This window comes from Pimephales promelas, chromosome 6 (genome assembly GCF_988280905.1).
Source record: "Pimephales promelas chromosome 6, fPimPro1.hap1.1, whole genome shotgun sequence".
Classification (NCBI taxonomy): domain Eukaryota; kingdom Metazoa; phylum Chordata; class Actinopteri; order Cypriniformes; family Leuciscidae; genus Pimephales; species Pimephales promelas.
This window is the reverse complement of record NC_142774.1, coordinates 7,579,793-7,599,286: the sequence shown is the minus strand read 5'-3', so window position 1 is coordinate 7,599,286 and position 19,494 is coordinate 7,579,793. Positions and strand designations below refer to the sequence as shown.

The 19,494-nt window shown below is 38.1% G+C and overlaps 1 protein-coding gene across 3 annotated transcripts in view; it reads right to left on the bottom strand.

The window, feature by feature from the left end:
* Nucleotides 1-19,494, bottom strand: part of bcl9 (BCL9 transcription coactivator) — a 114,730-nt gene that overhangs the window by 8,281 nt on the left and 86,955 nt on the right. For 2 of the 3 annotated variants that reach the window (XM_039688238.2, XM_039688229.2), the window contains 2 exons: nucleotides 8,894-9,288; nucleotides 4,357-4,691 (listed from right to left, as the gene is read on the bottom strand). In XM_039688238.2, coding sequence (XP_039544172.2) covers nucleotides 4,357-4,691; nucleotides 8,894-9,231 — 673 coding nt within the window. In that variant the 5' untranslated portion in view covers nucleotides 9,232-9,288. The remainder of the gene's footprint in view (nucleotides 1-4,356; nucleotides 4,692-8,893; nucleotides 9,289-19,494) is intronic. The other variant, XM_039688254.2, reaches the window with a different exon arrangement.

Here is a 19,494-nt window from a genome sequence, read left to right as displayed (position 1 = left end):
CAGGGTTGTGTTTTATATTTCGTTTTGTTATAAATAGGCTAATGTTATACATGCAGTGAATATATTTAATACGCGTTGAACAACCACAATTGTGTGGCTAATGTTTCAGATTTCTTTAAATGAAAGCGAAAAGAAGCAGAGTGGGGTTTTATAACATATTTCGTTTTATTGTTGCCTAATATGTAAAGAGATAACACTTTAGAGATAACGCTTTCGAGAACACGCTGTTCCATTAGCAGAATTACAAGACTCGCGTCCTCAGGAGTCATTCTCCTGAGTCAGAATTGGCAAGTCCGAACTTTGCGTTGGCTACATGGGATTGAGAAACACCTAATTGTCTGCGCTTGGCTTCTTGTGACAAACAGCCACATGCCGAGAAGCAAGAACAAGATCTACCTACCGTATGTCATCCATTGTGACATACTGAATTAAGTTGATCGCTTCTTTCCAGCATAGGCAACACCATGCCCATCAATTATGGTACTGTTGGTGGTGGAAACGGAATATAAATTCCATATTTGTCTGGAAAGTGCTGTGCTATCCTCTGGCATTCTCTCCTCATGCCATGTTGACTAATCCAGGATGTCTTTAAACTTTTCTAGGATGGCTTAAAACTAGGGATGCGCGAGACTAGACGATACTACTATTTTACAAGGGGCCGGTTTAGAGAAATGTCCAAGAGCAAGATGGAGTATTTTGACAGCCTAATCAAAACTTTTCAGTTTTCTTCTGTCATGTCAAACTAGTATAACAATTAAATGTGCATATAGGCTTGTTATAGACCATTTCACAAGATGTAAACACTGGTCCAGAAGCACTTCCTGTTTTAGTTTTTTTAACACTACATATAAGCTGGGATAAAATACAAACAACAGAACATTTAAAACTGAATCAAAAAGTTAAACAAACATCTTTAAGATTTTTTCTTTACATGTGAAATAAAAAAACCAGTTACAAACTGAAACAGGAAGTGTTTCTGGACCAGTGTTGTTTACATCTTGTGAAATGGTCTATACTACCGGTTATGAGGGATACAGACAGTATAACATTTTATACCAGATTTAAGGAGAAACATTACTTGACACTTGAACAGATTCAATGTCAACATCCCAATGAAGAGAATATGCTTTAATAATGTATAGTTGTCAGTTCAAGTCAGGCTTTTCTCGCGATTTAGCCTATATCAAATGTATATAAATAAGAGAACATCAGGAATCCATTTTCCAAACCATGTTGTTGTCTTATTCCGAATCACTACGGTACACATATAATAAGTGTTTATATTCAGAAGATTTTAGACTGGTATGGGTTTTACCACTGCGGAGTAGCCCAGTACCTGCATGACTCGTCATAGACATAAACAGAGAGAGGTAGCTTCGGCTATGATATTTATCCCCAAGACTTATTTACATTACATTAACCACTACAGCGGCAAAATTTACAGACTGCTGCTGTAAGTGAATGCTCAAGTTTAATATACAATGATCATAATGCAAGGCAAGCACATCATATCTATTTTTAGTGGAATTCAGTATGGGATTTGACTGTTAATAGTTTAAATAGTCTATTTCAAATGGATTGCATTAATAATACAGACTCCAGAGGGGTGGGGTTGAGTAGTCGGTTGCAAAATTTCAGTTTAAAGTAATGAATTTAGTCGTTGCGCACATCCCTACTAAAAACAAACTTTGGAAGACTCGGCCAAAAACATAAACATTGCTCTCTCCAGAAAAAGAAAAAAAATTGTAGGCCACGTAGAAAGTTCTTAGTCACCATTAACGTGACATGAAACCACAGGCTAGTTCACAACAAATTTTGGAGCACTGTAGCGACCCAGTCACTTATATTAAAATTTATTTATTTTAAATGGACAATGCACATTAATTCAAATGAGCACTTAAATCCATCATATAAATGTGCCAGATTTAGAAATACAGGCTATTTTCCATCTGTAGTCCCTGGCAGGTTGAAGGTAAAATCCATATAGTCCATAAAACATAAATCCAACAAACATAACCATAATAAAAGCACATTAATACAAATACAGAATGACTTTAAATATAAGGAGACAAAAAAAAAGCCACTACCCCAAATTATTGGATGAAATATTCCACCAATCATTAGATTAAAATGGTTTCAGAACGACTCAGTGATGCACACAGCAGTTTACAGATGCATGAAATAAAATGCACAAACACTTAATAAACCACTTTGTAAGTTTAATGAACAAACATACACTGCAAAACATGTATCTACAGCCTAATGCATGAAAGGATGCAATAAGTTGTAAATTAGCTTTTGCATTCACTTTCAAGACTAAGTTCATCGCATCATTTTTTACTACATTGTTCATTTTTTAATAGCAAGAACTTACAATCTTATTTTTACTGGCAATACTTTTCATGTATTTTTGTTAATCTATGGCCAGTTGTGCAGCGCACCTAAAACGTTATGACATTCAGTTAACAGGAACACCTACAACAATCAACAATACAGCAGACCGCCAGTGAAAAGAAAAGAAAAAAAAATCACTGTCAGTGTGAACAAGGTTTAAGAAAGAGAATAAAATAGCACTATTGTTAGTTTCTATTCCACTGGTTAGTTCACGGACCACAACATCTCACTGAAACTGGGACACGGTCAGGTCAGAAGGGGAGATATAAGACTTCCTGTGTACAGACAACACACACGGCTCAAACAAACGGCAAGAGCAAACTCTCGACAGCTTGAACAAACACAAACACGCACACCAAACTGCCTTACAAGCTGTCTCCCTGTGAGCACACAAGCACATCAGTACACAAAGAAAACCAAACAGGTTGCTTCTGGACACAAGCAATTTCAACAGCAGCATTTAAAACACTCGCGTGTAGCCTAAACATTCTTTATATGCTGCACCTCAAGCACAAATAATTAACCAACCATCCATCTTTTCACAAACAAACAAAATAAAAATAAAATTGCCTGAGCTTCATACTGAAATATGTTTATGCACAGGCATTAGCAACCAGCAGGGGTCCTTCAGACCGTCAAGCACACCAACCTAAAAAAAAAAAGGGTGAAAAGAGGGTGTCTCCCCCTCACTCAGTAAAACAAATGCTACATTCCCTGGCGTTCCCAAACCAGGGCTATCTTGTGATGCTGCCACTAGGAAACATACAGGGTTGTGGATGTCTTTATGCATCACTAGAGTCCTCCGTGCAACCCAGAGGAGGCGGGCAAACATGCACATAAACGCATATGGGAGACAGGAAAACCAGCAAAAATGTGTGACCCTTAGGATATTTGCATTTGCATCTTGAATCATTAAAAGGTCATTCCCAATGCCATAGTCTATTCATCATGACACAAGGATACAGAACTGGGACCAGAACCACATAAAAATGATACAACAGCACAACATAAAAACATGAAAAGGCCCTTACCAAACAGAGCATTAATGGCTGAATCTCAGGACGCCATACAAAAAGTGTCAAATAAATAAGATTATTGTCGTCCATGTGATTGTTGGACAATGAAAGAAAGCTTTTTACAATCCTTCAGTATTTGATCATGTTTATACTTGTATTTGCCGTGTCAAGCTAAAAATATAAAAATCACCATGGTTTATTAATATTTACTCTGTGATCTAATTTTAGACAATTATAATGCGAGTTATTACAAAGCAGCAAAACAACAACAACCAGATACTCAGTTATCTATTTAAATTGTAAGCAAATGAATTCCCCACCGTGAATAATGTAGCACTTAACGTTTAGCGATAATAAATAACTACTGGTACTTTGCGAGGCTGTCACTACATATTTCATTTTAGCGGTAGTAGATTTAAAATGTATTATGATAAGTATTTTGGTTGACCTTGACCACTAATCTCAATCCTGGGGAGCCATCTCGCTATGGGGGTTATAGTGCTGGTACATGGGCCTGAGGTGGGAAAAATTTAGTTTCTTGGAAGATCAGCAGTCAATTTTTCAAACGAAATTAAAAAAAGGATTTTCTTAGACTTCTTAAACTGCTTCATTTTCTGAGAATGGACCTAATGCACGCTCTGGAAAAAAAAAATAATGTCCATTCAATGTCAGAACAAGGTGGTATCAGTATCATTCTGTGGCATTGGATGATCATAATATTCAGCAATACAAAAATAACTGCACATCATGACACCACTCAATACAATTACCTGACCAAGATAGTAAGGTTTGATACTAGAGTAGAGTTGTTTTTTTTTTTTTTTTTTTAAACCACAGTGGATAAATGATCCATTTATTGAATGACACAATATTAATGCCAGAGCTCTGAATCAGCTTCATAATTCAACTTGTAGGAAAAATAAATGATTAACACTTTTTTTTTTACCTTTCTGGTCCCCTTCATTGCTTGGCGTTCCTGTGTCCCTTTGTTCGAATGACTCCACTGAAGTGCTTCTCTCCCTCTTAATCTTTCCTTTTGCACCGTTGCCTGAACTCAGGCCTTGTCCATTTTTGAGTCCCATACTCCCTATGGGGCCTTGGGGACCTTTGGGTGTGTGGCTTCCACTCAGCGACTTGGGGTCACAAGGAGACGACTGTGATTGGCTGCCAGCGCCCCCCTGCTTTCCCTGGTTGGGCAGTTTGGTGTCCATCTGTGCAGCGCTGGAGGGGGACATCACGGGTGGCGACCTCACCATGGCCTCCTGCTTGGATTTCGGACTGCTGAGAAAAGCGTAAAGAAAATTCTGTGAAAACGGCCCAGGGCACATGTGGATGGTCAAGATCTCTGATTTCAGAACTAATAAAACATTGGTACTGCTAAACGAAAACGTAAATCAGTGTTTGGGACCCACCTCCAAGAACGTTGTCTCACTAATTAAAACACCTGATTCAACTCATCATTTTTTTTGTGATGGTTCTCACTGCAGAACATGAAATCCACAGGGAGGAGTCGGATCCAGATCCAACTCCTCCCACCTTACATACACCTAAACCTACCCAACTCCGCCCCCTGATCCCTAAACCCACCCTTAATCCCTAAACCCAACCCTAATCCTACCCATCTCCACCCCTTGGATCTTAATCCGACTCCTCCCCGTGGATCTCATTTACTGCATTGAGGTACGACTGAGTCTTTTAACGTGTTGAACAGGGAAACATCTAAAACATCCTGGGTGGAAAACCTCAAGGACTTGAGTTGAGAAAGACATAATATTGTTACAATTTACATGTTTTGTAATGTGTAAATGGAATGTGCTATTATTAAAATGTATTTTGGTCAACTGTGCAGCCCTAATGAATGAATTTATAACTGGCATAGATTGCAACTCATTCACATTAACTTGCAACAAGACAACAAAATGCCTTCAAATCAATAGTTTTACACGTTGTAATATCAGGAACACAAAACACGACGTTAAAAAAAAACAGATCACCGAATGTTTTGGGAGTTTAAACTTTTGTATATGGAAACGAGCGGCAACCTGCCTGTCTCTCTCTTGAAACCAACATGAAAGTGACTTAAACTGCAATTCATCGACTGGCCGTTTGAGACTGGATGCAAAAGAGAGTCAATCCCTGTCTGTTAGCCGTCATGTCACTGACTCTTTCACCACTTTCGGTTATCCGGGAGTGACGCGCTGCTAAGATTTTAGATCTTTAGTCTTCAAAAATGCTCTTTAGAAACCTACGGGTGACGTCATGGACACTACATCCATATTTTTTTACAGCCTATGGTGGAAAAGCAGTGGAATCCTAAGTCATAACTATTACCTTCCCTCATTTTGGTAAAGAACCCACCAAAACACAGGCCTGAGACTGCGGAGTCATATCTTAGCAGCTGACCGGGTGCAGCCACCACACCCTGAAAACATGCCATTTAATAATAGGAAAATCTTGACGTGTACCGGTGACGCAATTACAGTACTCTCAGTGACCTTATGTCCTAGACCTGTTCTTTGTTGACAGAGTGCCAGGTTAATATTTAATCAAAACTCGTCAAACCAGATCTCCCACAAGCTAGCCTCCATCCATCCCCAAAGTATTGGGCCCACAGTGTCCGTTACGAGCCAACTGTAAGAAAACCAGGGGAAACTATTTACACACCATCAGTAAGGTCTGGTCATTTTTGGGACACCTTTGAGTTGCGATGGTGGCAATGGACATTACTGCCGGTAACACCATAGACAGTAAAAGAAATGGACAGAGCGATCTCATTGGAACTCCATTGAGACGATTGAAGCCCGTTTTTGGCGATTTTTTAGCACTTCCTGACAAACAGAGCTTGACGATGTAGATGTGACACGACGTCTTCTAGTGCTTTGGCATGATAAATCTGAATCATTCCCTTCCCAAACATACAGAGGCGGAGAGTGTGAGTAGGAGCTGTCCATGAGCTAAGAGCAGGAAACACTTTTGCTAGGTATTCTGATTAATTATTTTGTCATTTTGCCTCCACGTTTCCCCGATTGCGTGCAAGCTTCTTCTCCTGTCCTTACGGTAATCTCTCTACTGTGCGACAGAGAGTCGCGTGGGTATGACGCAATTTTATACATTGTTGTGTTTCTTTAGAAATAAATAAAGGTAAAATGGGGTCTTCAAACGCCTCAGATGTAAAGTTATTCGCCATCAAAGTGACGTCAAAATGAATGGGAGTCAATGGGAATGCTAACGTACGTGAAGTTCTGCTACAAGATGGCAGCTCCCGCAAGGGTTCAACTTCCGGTCGATGGATTACCCCCTTGGGTAACACTCATATTCCTTGTCCACTGCCACAATTTTGGATCTTGAATGTGTGCCTGAAAGCTCAAACCACTTTCCAAAAGGAAGGTACCCGTTTCAGAGCTCTGCGCACTACAATCCAAAATCCATAATATTTTCCAACATTCAAAAGAAAAATCTAACGCCTTGGACAGCAGCTACAAACATATACAAAATGGGGAGCGATTAGGCTATGCGCCATAGTGTTCACTGAAGGACTCCCAGGAGCCTCTCTGCAGACGCTTTAACCAGCTCCAGATCTGTGAATCAGCAAGAACAGCCATTTTGGAACCAACGTCCAGCAGGGCGGGATGTATAAGCTCTGGTTGAGCTGAAGTGGGTCAGTTTCTCATATGCTCAATGAGGTTCTGGAAGCTTTCCAGGTCCAGCTCTGCCTTTAGGGCACAGTTTCCCTTAAACTTCTGCTGCAGTTACTTCATGCACTGGTTTCCTGTCCACAAGAGACAGCTCAATGGCCATAAGCTGAGTGGGAATTGCAAGCAAGTGGGCAGCAAATAATTCACTGGTGTGGTGCATCTCCATTAAAAAGATATTAAAACAACAACTCCTCATTCACTTAAGAACAGTTTAATAAGATCCCAGTGAATTAATTATATCTAGATTTGCCCTACTGCATTTAAACGGTTTATTAACATTTACCCAGGCAATGCTATAAAACTGCAGATGAAATAAAAAATATATATATTTTGATACTTTATTAAAGGTGCAGTCTGTAGTTTTTCCTCTTTGTCGCCATCTCTGTTAGAAATTTGCAATCGCAGTTATTCGCGGAATTGTCAACCTTACGTGGTTGTGCCTCGGCACGGCACAGCGAGGATGAACCCAATGTTTTGAGGAGAATCTGAGACTGTCAGTCACCGCGCCGGTGTGAATACTGTCTTTCGGAATCACAGATTCTACTTTTTGGAAATATGACCAAAATAGTAATTTTCACCGAAAATGTCATCTGAACTAGTAAGTAACATCCACTTTTGTTCTGACCAACTAAGGGAAAAATAGCATTGCATTAAATTAAATGATTGCGCTGATTAAATCGCTTATATCACGTCAAACCATGCAAACTATACTTTGTTTTCAAATTGTTAACGTTAAAAATATCAGTATTGCGTGACTACATTGACTGATTTAAATTTAGGCAGATTTAAAATTAGGGATGGTCAAAAGTACATAATTTCTAAATCAACTAGTCAATGTGTTCAAAACAAATTTAAAAAGACATATCCACTAACCAGTTGTTGGATGGCTAGTCGACTGTGATGACATCCTTGTTGATTATTTCCTTAAGTAATTGATACATTTCCATAAAAATGTCAAAATATAGTTTTCAGCACTATTGAAAAACGCATGTTAATCCATATATTTCCTATTGCTCTCTTCACTTCTAAACATTTTTGCATGCCACACTGCACAAAAAACTATTTTTATTAATTACAGAATTGTATTACATTTTAGCATTTTGTTGTATTGCTATAAGCATTACCATTCAAAAGATTGTGGTTAGAGTTTAAAAATCCTTTTGAAAGAAGTCTCTGCAAAAGATGAAAGTTCATTTCAAAATTAAAAACTATTTTTGCTAATAAAAACTATTTTTGCTCTAATTTGCTCCCCTGATTTATAAATCATAATAGGAATGAAATAGTAAATTGAGAGAATAAATTATAGTAAGTCTAGGGAATGAATTGTGAGCACGATTTAGCCTACTATTTTTGTCCTGCACGTCATGTGAGGGGCTCCATAAATAACAGGTTTCTATTTGAATATATTTTAATATGCAATTTATTCTTGTGATGGCAAAGATGAATTTTCAGCATCATTACTTCAGTCTTGAGTGTCACATGATCCTTCAGAAATCATTTCATGCTGATTTGCTGTTCAGTGTTGGTCTGCTTAATTATTTTTAGGGAAACAGTGATACTTTTTATTTCAGGTTTCTTCGATGAATAGAAATATACTATTGAAACACTACATTTGTCTTTCCTGTCACTTCTGATCAATTGAATGCATCCTTACTGAATAAAAGTACTCTTTTCATTTAAAAATAAAAACATACCTACTTCAAACTTTTGATCTGTAGTGCTTGTATACAAGTATAAAAGTTCAGTTTTAAGGAACAGTTCATATACTCCCAAGTAGGGTTCTCTCACCTCTGAGTGTTAGCCGATGGAGAGTTCCTCACTTTGGGGTTGCTGGAATGCATTGACGTCAGTCCCAGTGCGACAGAGGCAGGAGCAGTAGAGTGCTGGTGGGGACTGTGGGTGTGTGTATGTGTGTGGGAGTGCGTATGTGTAGTGGTGGGCGTAGCTTTGGCCCGGGTGCTCCGGGGCCCGGTATTGGGGGTTGCGACAGGGCTGCTGCAGTCCTGGCCCTCTTCTTGACGTTCTTTGGCTCTCTCCTTCCTGCCTGAAGCGTTTCCTGTGGTTCCGGTAGCTGTGGTGGTAGCCGTGGCTGCTGCTGCTGGTCTCTCCTCCTGCACCTCCAGCATTCTCTGTGTGGGCTTGTCTGGAGTCTCCCCGAGGAGCCCTCACAGCCCCTGGCCACACTAAACGCAAACAAACAAGTAAAGAACAGTGCGTTAAGACCATGAGAGCTGAGCAAGCAAACATTTTCCTTGTACTTCACTTCAATTAATTCAATATCAAAGATTAAGGAAAAAGTACATTAAGTACAAACTACATTCATTGAAAAAAAAAAAAAAACTGGCAAACTTTCAGAAAATCTAAATGCAAAAATGTTTAACATTTAGATAAAAACTAAATGTCCAACAAAACACAAAAATTGTAATTAGAAATACTGAAAAAATCTAAATACAAGACACCAAACGCAATTTTGTATCTGTTTACATTTTATTGAATTAAAAAAAAAAAAAATACACCATGTCTAGAAAAACATCAAAATCCATGCATGTGTAGGCTACCCTACCGATTTTGACCAAAAGTTTGGGGTTTAAATTACAATTTAAATAACTTTTCTCTTTTAACTAATCTCTTTTAAAACGCAATTTATTCCTGTGATGCAAAGCTGATTTTTTAGCATCATTACTCTAGTCCTCAGTGCCACATGATCATTTTAGAAATCATTCTAATATGCTTTCATGATAGTCAAGAAAAGAAAGTTTGAATAGAACGCATTTATTTGAAATAGTAACAACATTCATAATGTTGCTAAAGATCTTTAACTTCAAGGTCAATTTAACGTCCTTCCTCAAAAAAAAGAAAAAGAAAAATCCAAAATATTATGTTACTGATCCCAAAATTTTTAATGCCAGTGTATATTTTAGATCTACTTCTCTCCTTGCATTGCCACACCTAAAGTAGCTCTAAAGTAACCAACTTCAGGTCATGATTACTTGTTCGTATGCCTGTGCAGACATGCTCTGAATAAGTGTCTATGAACATCCACAACAAACTACTACACCATGAAATCCACAGACCATTCCAAGACAAAAGTTCTCAAAAAATATCAGTCATTTCAAGAATATAAGAACATTTTAAAACACTGCATGTTCGCCAAAACACTGAAATATAAGGTGAGAAAATGTGGAACTGTGAATCTGCCAGGCAGTGGCCATCATCCAAAATTGACTGAAGAGTCAGACCGAAGGCCACCAAAATACCGATTTGTTGAAAACAAGAAGTCATGTAACATGTCAGATGGAGGTGTGTGATGGACTAAAAACAGTTTGCAGTGGATCTTATAGCCCAGAACAGAACATCATACTGAGAACACATTTACAGTAAGAGAACCATCATGTTTTAAGAGTGAGTCTCAGTAACAGGACTGGAAAACTTAAAAATCCAACCAAAATGGATGGAAGCAAGGATGGAAAATTGGAGGATTCAAATAACCAACTGGACAATCCTTCGAAACATTCAACAAAAGCCAGTCTCAGAAGAAATCTGCACACCGCAAAAAAAATATTGTTGGTTTAACTCAAAAAAATTGAAGTAACCTGGTTGCCTTAATTTTAAGTTCACTGAAATGGAAAAATTGAGTTAATACAATGAAGGAGATTGATTTAATCACCAGAAACTCAAAATATTATGTTATCTGAACTACATAAATTATTTAAGATGATTTGACAAAACAAAAAATGTTTTGATTACAAATCATGAAAATATTTTCTTACAGTGCAGATGAATACTTCTATTCAGCAATTTGATCCAAACATTAAAGACGCTTATAAAATGTTAAAAATATGCGTTTCAATTCAATGCTGTTCTTTTAAACTTTCCATTTATAAAATTCTGAAGTGACACTAAAGACTGGAGTAATGGCTGCTGAAAAGTTAGCTTTGCCATCACAAGAATAAATGAAATAAAAGAATAAAAACATTTTAAAATATATTAGAAACCCAATAGAAAGTAGGTATTTTAAGTTGTAATATTTGATCACAGAGACCGAGAGAGAGAGAGAACGTGAGCGTGAGAAGCATGTATTATGTACCACCTCAAACTCAACAGATAACTGACTAGTACAAATATTTTTACTCAGCAATAACGTAAAAATCACAGGAGTGAGAATGATCGAGTTTGTCTTTCAGAGAGTGCAAGTGCTTCTGTGTGAATGAGATTGTGTTAACATGTAGTGTCCTTCTGCAGTTACGCAAACGCTAGCTTTTATAAGATATGAGAACCCTCTCAAAAAGCTGCAGTGTCAGACTGCGTTGTCATCCTGGAAATATTCAGGACCGCTTCCAAAACACTCAAATGATGCAAACATCTCGCATATTCCCTCCCAGTTTAACAGTGGCAAGACAGCACTAATTCAACCCAAAACTTAAAGCTTTTATGAAGCTTCTCAGAAAAAAGGGCAAATGTTTAGCTATTTATTTTAATGTAAAATGCATTCATTAAAATTCAGATAAATTCCAAACAATACATTCCTAGTCGTAGTTTACCATCAAAACCCAAATCGCAATCCAGCTTAACATTCTTTAAACATTTAAAACAACAACAACATATGCCACTAATATGATTTAATATCAGGGATCTATAATGTGAGCATATTGTTTACATTTGCAAGTTAAAGTAATGCGTGTGCATGTGAAAAAGTATTTGGGCACATCGGTGACACAAGATTAAAACATAAAAACTCAATTCATTTAATGTTGCAAATTGTTTCACGCTCAGATTGGCTGCTTTTCATTCCTTTACATTATGTCACCAGAGAAAGCAAGTATACATACATGTTGATGGGTTAAAGCTTGTTATCGAACTAATTACAATGATTATAAAAGGAGAAGTCAGACTGCAGGACTGCGAGTCAAACCTTCTGACTGCCAGATTTTAAAAAGGTAACCTACCATAATATGTTTGCAGATATTTAGAATACATGCAAAGTTCACATAAAAACAATGAAATGTGTGTTTGTCTGTTTTTGTTTTGGTCTGTGATCCGCACACTGACACTGGTTGCCAGTTGGTGGAAAGCACAGCATATTTCAGCCATAAAGGCCAGCAAACAAAGTCAAACTGGGTGAGAGACTCAAGGCACCAAGTCTAAAGAGGGGGCGAGGGGAAAAACACAACAATATTTAGCAAGAATTTGGACTGCAGTACCCATTTCAACCACTAGCTGTCGATAGCACATATTGCATCTTTAATAAACATTTCTTACGAATATTTGTATGGAAAGTCACCAGCCTTCTGCAGGTTAATATCTCACCCCAAATTAGAGATGACGAAGGCTCCAGATGAAGAAAATCGCTGCACGCTATATTTGATTGGTCATTGCCATTGGGAAAGTTTTGTTGAGCTGACCTGGCAACCCTGATAGTGATAATTTATTTTCAGGAGTTTTTCATGACAAGTTCAAAAGAATTTTTCGTAGCATTATAAAATATCTTTACTGTCACTTTTGAACAATTTAATGCATTCTTGCGGGATTCATTTCTTTAACAAAAAGCGTAGAGCTCTGTTTAATGTCAAAAAGTAGAAAGGAAACACGAAAGTAAGAGAAACGAACACGTCAATTGAGGCAGCCATTTCAATTTTTCGTCATTTAAAGCGTGATTTCCTTGCATGGCCCCTCTCTCTCTCCTCCTGAACCCACACTTGCATGCTGACATTCTCAGATTTCACCGTTTGCAGTGCGAGAGGCCGGTGTGCCGCTCTAATGGCGTACAGCGGCAGCAGCATGGCCGTCAAGCGCTCTCCAGCCCGCCACAGACATTTCTCTTCATGCACGCACACCCACCAACACCGTTGCCAGGGTAACCCCAACCGACAGGCCCTGGATCTACAGCAGCCTCAAAACACACGCGCACCCACCAATCTGCTTGAAGAATAACACGCGTGCACTTAAAGGTACAGACAGATACTCGCACACAGATTTACGAGATTTCTTAAGGCTTACAAGAGACAGAGGATTTTTCTCCTAGAAATAGCATGCACAAAAAATTTTCATATTTTTCAAAATGCTAAATTATTTGATTTGGAAAAAAAAAAGTCTATTTTGATTTTTTTTTTAAAACCTGTTAAACTAAATGCCGATTTGAGTCTAAGCAGCCTGGGGTGAGGTTTGAACTTGAGGCAAGAAACGGGTGAAGAGAATGCATGTTGTGCATTCAAGCTCAGACTTTTCCACTTCCTTCTCAGAAATGGACAAACATTCCAGTATGCGCTTAGCCGCTTACACTTCCTGTCCAGCCTTGAGTGAGTGGGAACAAGAAAGAGGTGAAAACAGTGGCCAGTGAGATGAGATATCTAGTTAAATATATAAAGACAAGAGAGGTCAAAACCACAAGGGTTTCCGTTGTCCGCTTATTACCGTAAATCGTCCGGTAAAAAAAAAAAAAAAAGTCAGACAAAATTAAATCTCTCTGGTCAAATTGTCCGATTAAAATGGCCTGATAATCATGCCCCCTTAAAACAATCTGAATCTGAGAATAAGCCTAAAATGTATAAAGCAAAAATACACCGACCGATCAGAAGGATTATTTGCCATTTTACAAGCATCGAGTCTGTGTACACTGCTCCTCTTATCAATGCCGTAAGCCTGCGACGTGTCGCCCTCGCTGTCACGACAGCGCTCCGTGGTTATGGAGGATTGCATTTCTCCACAGCCTATGAAGTCCTCATATGCGATTTCAACAAAATGTGTCCAGTAGGGATGCTCATTTCGATTAATTTTCCCGACCGACAACCGTTAACTGATAAGATTACAATGTTGAATTGGCGTTAATAAGAATAAAACTGAGGCGTGTCTGAAACCAGTTAAAAATTACAAACATTTTTATTTATGTAATCAAAGGGTTTATATTAACATGCAAAGTGCAAACAGCAGCATACAGAACAGGTCAACAACATAACCTGTATTCAGATTAAAGTCGGCATGAAATCAAATTTGACAAATCTTCTTTTTATATGTAATATTGTAGTGTTCATTATAAATGATTTATCGGTGAACTTTATTATTTTTTTTTAAATTCATGTACCCTTAAAATCTTTAATCAAATACATTACCCTTCTCTCCCCCATCGAAACAACCTCTCTTCTCTTTTGGTCACGTGGAATGGCAAAAGGGTGCGGCTATCAGTGCATCGCCTCTCAGAGAATCACATTCAAATTGTTTGCAACGCCCAACCTCCAACGATCCAATTACTTCCCGAAGGATGAAATCAAGCCCTGCCCTACAATTTTTCTAATTTCAGAAGCCGTTTCACTTGGATATACGTCACGACAAGGAAAAAAAAAAATGACAATCTCAACTTCCGTTTCACACTGACTTTAAATTTTCACGCACCTGCAGCATTACTGACAGTGACAACACAGAAAAACAGAATAAAATAATACAAATAAAAAACAAAATTGACCAACACTAAATATATTTTTTTTTAACTTAACAGAATAAGATAAAAAGAAAAACGCTGAATCCGTTTAAACGAACCTTAAAAAAAAAAAAACTGCAAATTTTTTTCGTTAGACTAAGATTTTTCATTAAAAAAAAATAGCAGCCCTACCTTAATCCACACCGAGATGTTTTTATTTCGAAGCGCCGGGGACGCGCTTAGAAAAAACGAGCGCATTGCACCGCGTCACTTCCATTAAGAGCGTGCATACCGCGCCTACACCACAACATACCCTTTCAATGAAAAGAAAATCACAGCTTCAACAATGCAGGCTGAAAATATTCACACTTTTAATATATCGTACATAAAATAAAAAAAAATAACATTACAGTAATAAAGCAAAATTTACCTACATATTTTCTATGCATTTATTAGCATATAACATTGTATATAACACAAAATATGAATATGTAACATTATGCTGATTCTGCGAGGGGTATGTAAAGTTAAGCACAGCTGTACAAAGACGTTCCGTACAAAATGCATGTTATTTGCTATTCGCTTATGCCCTCAGCCAAAGCGATTTGCCAGGGAACAAATTATAGATTAATGAGACCAAAAATCGCCCGTTAGATATACACAAGTCGAAATATCTCATGTTTTAACCACTAGACTCGAGACATTGGAGCCAGCGGCAAACGTCAGAAGCACTAGCCAAGGTAAGGCTGTTCCAGACGGGGTACACGAGTGCTGAGCGACCGGTGATCACCAGGATCTCACAATCAAAATATCAAATAGGCGCTATCTTTATAAATAAACCACAGATTTAAGCTTTAAACAACTGCATTCTCGCATTTTGTGACACAATAACAGTAGTTTTAAATTAAGCGGGTGCTCCACTCTGCTATTGAAGCTTGCTGGTTGATGCGAGATGCATTCTGGGATACCTGGCAGTCTCAAGACCACAAAAGTTACTAGGGATGCACCGATATGAAAATTTTGGCCAATACCGATAACCGATAATTCTTTATATTTGAAAGCCGATAACGGATATTTCAGCCGATAAACTTAAATCCAAATTTTTATCTAATTTTGAGAGCCTGATTACAAAAACAAAAGTCTCACAATTAAATCCATGTCCCAAGCGCACAATTATAATTAGGGTTGGGTATCGTTTGAATTTGAACGATTCTGATTCCAATTCCTTGTTTCGATTCCGGTTCCTAACGATTCTCGATTTCGATTCTTTTAAGAGGCAGGGTCAAAAAAGTTTAGCTAACCTTGCTAACCAACGGCCTTTCTGAAGGAAATACTCCTTCTGTCACAAATACTTGTCACAAATTTTGCATTTTCCCGAGATTTCGTTAATTTTTAGAAAAGTGAAGCCACACTTTGGACCGCCGACTTAAGCTACTCATGTTCGACTCGCGCGGTTATGCCAACACTTCCGGTAGACGCTTCTTCGTTGGTGTTGTTCAGCGGTTTCTTCTTCCGCTCGGCGGACTGTGAATATCGAAACTAGGAATTGAAATTTTAACTTTTGAACGATTCCGGGAAAAACGAAAAGTTAGTCCCGGTTCCAATCGATACTCGATTCTCGATACCCAACCCTAATTATAATGATGTTCTCATTATAGTGTTGAATAGCAGATATGACAGATTTGCGTTGCACATGTTGTCCCGAACCAGATTTTCATTTTTTGAAGAGATTTCAATCATATTTCAGGAAATTCAAAAACATAAACAGTTCAACAAGTGTCTCAGCTGAAGGGAATAATACATTAATTATCGGCTTTAATATATCGGCCAAATTTTCTTACCAGGCCGATAATGATAGCATTAAAACGGCCGATACCGATATGCTGGCCGATATATCATGCATCCCTAAAAGTTACCCCTCGATGCGTCCTCGGTAAAAGGGGCGATCAAGAACACATCCGGGGATTTGTACTGGACTTGGCTAGATGTGAACATTGAATTGGAACAGTACTTGTGCAGCGACTGATGACGTTTCACAAGAACAGAAAACATATTGAGAAACGGCCAGAAAGAAAGAAAGATAGATTCAACTGTATTGTGCAGTGCTTCGCAAGTAGATCAAGCCAGTTCGCTATACATTTCCACAATCCATTATCGCAAAACTAGCACAGCAAAATCAAGGCTACACGGGAAGGTGCTCGGGATGCGGCCGTCCGGCGGTTCTGCTACAGGGCATCATCAGGAACGCAAACAGGCAAATAGGAAAATAGCAGGAGGTGCTCACAGACAGCAGAGCTGGACGCCACAGAGCCGTGAGGTTTAAATGACTATATGAACTGTGTAATGGGCTGTTTACGGCAGAGGTCCTGCCATCCTTATTCAGTTAAAGCAAAGCTTCCTAAACTGCATTTCCATTTTGCATGGCTCAAGGGCTATATACTCCCACTTATAAATCATAAAGAGACTGTGCATGTGTGTAGGAGACGTGTGGGCCCGACCACTCACGCGTGCGGCATCATGGTGAAAAGGATTTCTTTATATTTCTCCTCGCACAGACAAAAAGAGCTGCTATAACCTTGAAATCCATTGCCTTTGGGTGGAAAAAAAATAAACAAACACATGCACACACTTAAGTTGTCGTTTAATGCTAGCTGTGGTTTTCCGTACCTAAATCCTAGTCTTTAGCAATATAGACGCCGTATGAAACTGGTATTATATTGCTATTAGACAGAGCTTCTGTTAATATAATAAAGAGAGCTAAAGAGACAGCTAGCATGATTTAAGGCTAGATATAGCAGCCAGAACAAACAGTCGACATAAAATCCATCAATTTGAGCTTTTCAGTGTTGGATGGTTACGAAGAAAGGTTTTCATTCCCTATGAAAACGGCCAGACATATGCAAATCCCATTTATACTGCACAAATGATTGAGTCTAAACTGTCATTGAAGGCAGTAAAGCCAAGGCAGACGGTCAAAGACGCAAACAAGCAGATCTGCCTGTCAGTTGTGGATTATTGACAAACTGCAGGGCCGTCGCAGACTGAGCCATCCAGACATTCATGCATCGACTGACACTTTTACACAAAACAACAATGTCGAACTCGCAACGTTCGTGCTGCTAGCTCAAGGCTCAAGCTTCAATGTTTCAGTAACTACGTTTACATGTGTACCACCAATAATGCAATATTTTACAATGATCAGATAAAGGACTTAATCGCAGCAAATGTAAACTCCTGTTTACATGACATTTTCGTTATTCCGTTTATTCGCTATTAAGTATAGTTACTTTTACCACCAATTTTCACAAACTCCCAATGCATAGTACAAATGAACTCACAGTAGGTGTTTTAATCCACTTACATCAAATGCAAAACATTGGATATTAGTCGACACGATGATGAACATGGCAATGCCAATGTAACGCTTCTCTGCTTGAAGACACGGAGCAGACTTACAGCTGCGGAGGTTTACAGAAACACGTCCACCAAACACAGCAGCACACTGATGAACTGAAAAGTGACTTCATGTAATTAAGTCTATTTAGTCAGTCCTGCACCAGCACCTGCAGATCTTTCTTCCAGCAGAGATTGCTGGAACACACCTGACTAATTTATGAGTGATAAAGTGAACCAAAGACCCTGATTAGCTCTTTCAGGTGCACATTTAATTACAGGCATAGCTCAAGTCTGCAAGAAGGCAGGTCTTCAGCAGGAGGACAGAGCATCTCTGATCTATTTAAGGAATTTTAAAGAATCTAGCAATAGTAAATAAAACACAAACATAAAATGAAATGCAAAATTAGAAATGACAACAGTACCGTTTGTAGAACTAATACCTGTAGTAGTAAAATGAATAAAAGAGAACAGCACTCACTGCTCTTCGCTCGGTGATTTTGATAAGATTTAAATACATAAGTCCTCTAACATGAACAAAACTTTTAGCGTGTACTCATTTTAATTACAGATCTCTTAGTCAAACCAATCAGCATTAAACAAATACTTACAATATGATTTACATTCAATAAATTGAGCATTATTTATCTCCAAATTGACTAGAGAAGAGAGACTTATGGGATAATTATTGATTTTGGGAGCCATATAAAGAGACCCTGAACTTTTTCTAAGTTCTAAGTAGGACCCATTGTATTACAGCATCCACCAAAGTTCATTTAGTGCCCAGATCCTTCGGAGGAATGCTATACACTCCTACAGATTACACTGGAAAATAGCCCCAATGTACAAATGCCTAAACGTCTAATGCCCTGACCAATACGGACCATCTATTTGTTAGAAAAAGTCCACCTTTGTGAATGAAGGTCATGAACAATGGCTGTAATGATCACCACATATCTTGAACCAGTTGAGGATGTGTGGTCCTAAAATATCCCGATAAACTCCAAACCATCACTGGACATCAATTGTCCAGAACAGTTGCCAGTTGTAACATGAATAGGGTCAGTACATTTTTTATTATTAATAATAATAGTTAACATTTCACAATAAGTTAACTACATTAGTAAGCATGAACTAACAATGAACTGCACTTATACAGCATCTATTAATCTTTGCCAATTTCAACATTTACTAATACTTTATTCAAATTTTGTTAACATTAAATGCACTGTGCAATGCAAATTGTATTATCTAACGTTAACAAAGATTAACAAATACAGTAATAAAAGTATTGCTCATGGCTAGTTCATGTTAGTAACACATTAATGAACCTTATTGTAAAGTGTTCCCAAATAATTTTATTCAACAAGGATGCATTAATTTGATTAAAAGTTAAAGTAAAGACTAAGGATGCACCAAAACGAAAATTCTGGGTCAAAACCGAAAATTCAGGATGCACCAACAATAATCAATTAATAATCAAATCAATTAAATATTTAATGAATTAAACATCACTCAAATAGCTTAAACTGAGTTGTATAAACATTTAAAATTGCACATGAGGAAGTTTATAGATCAACAGGTT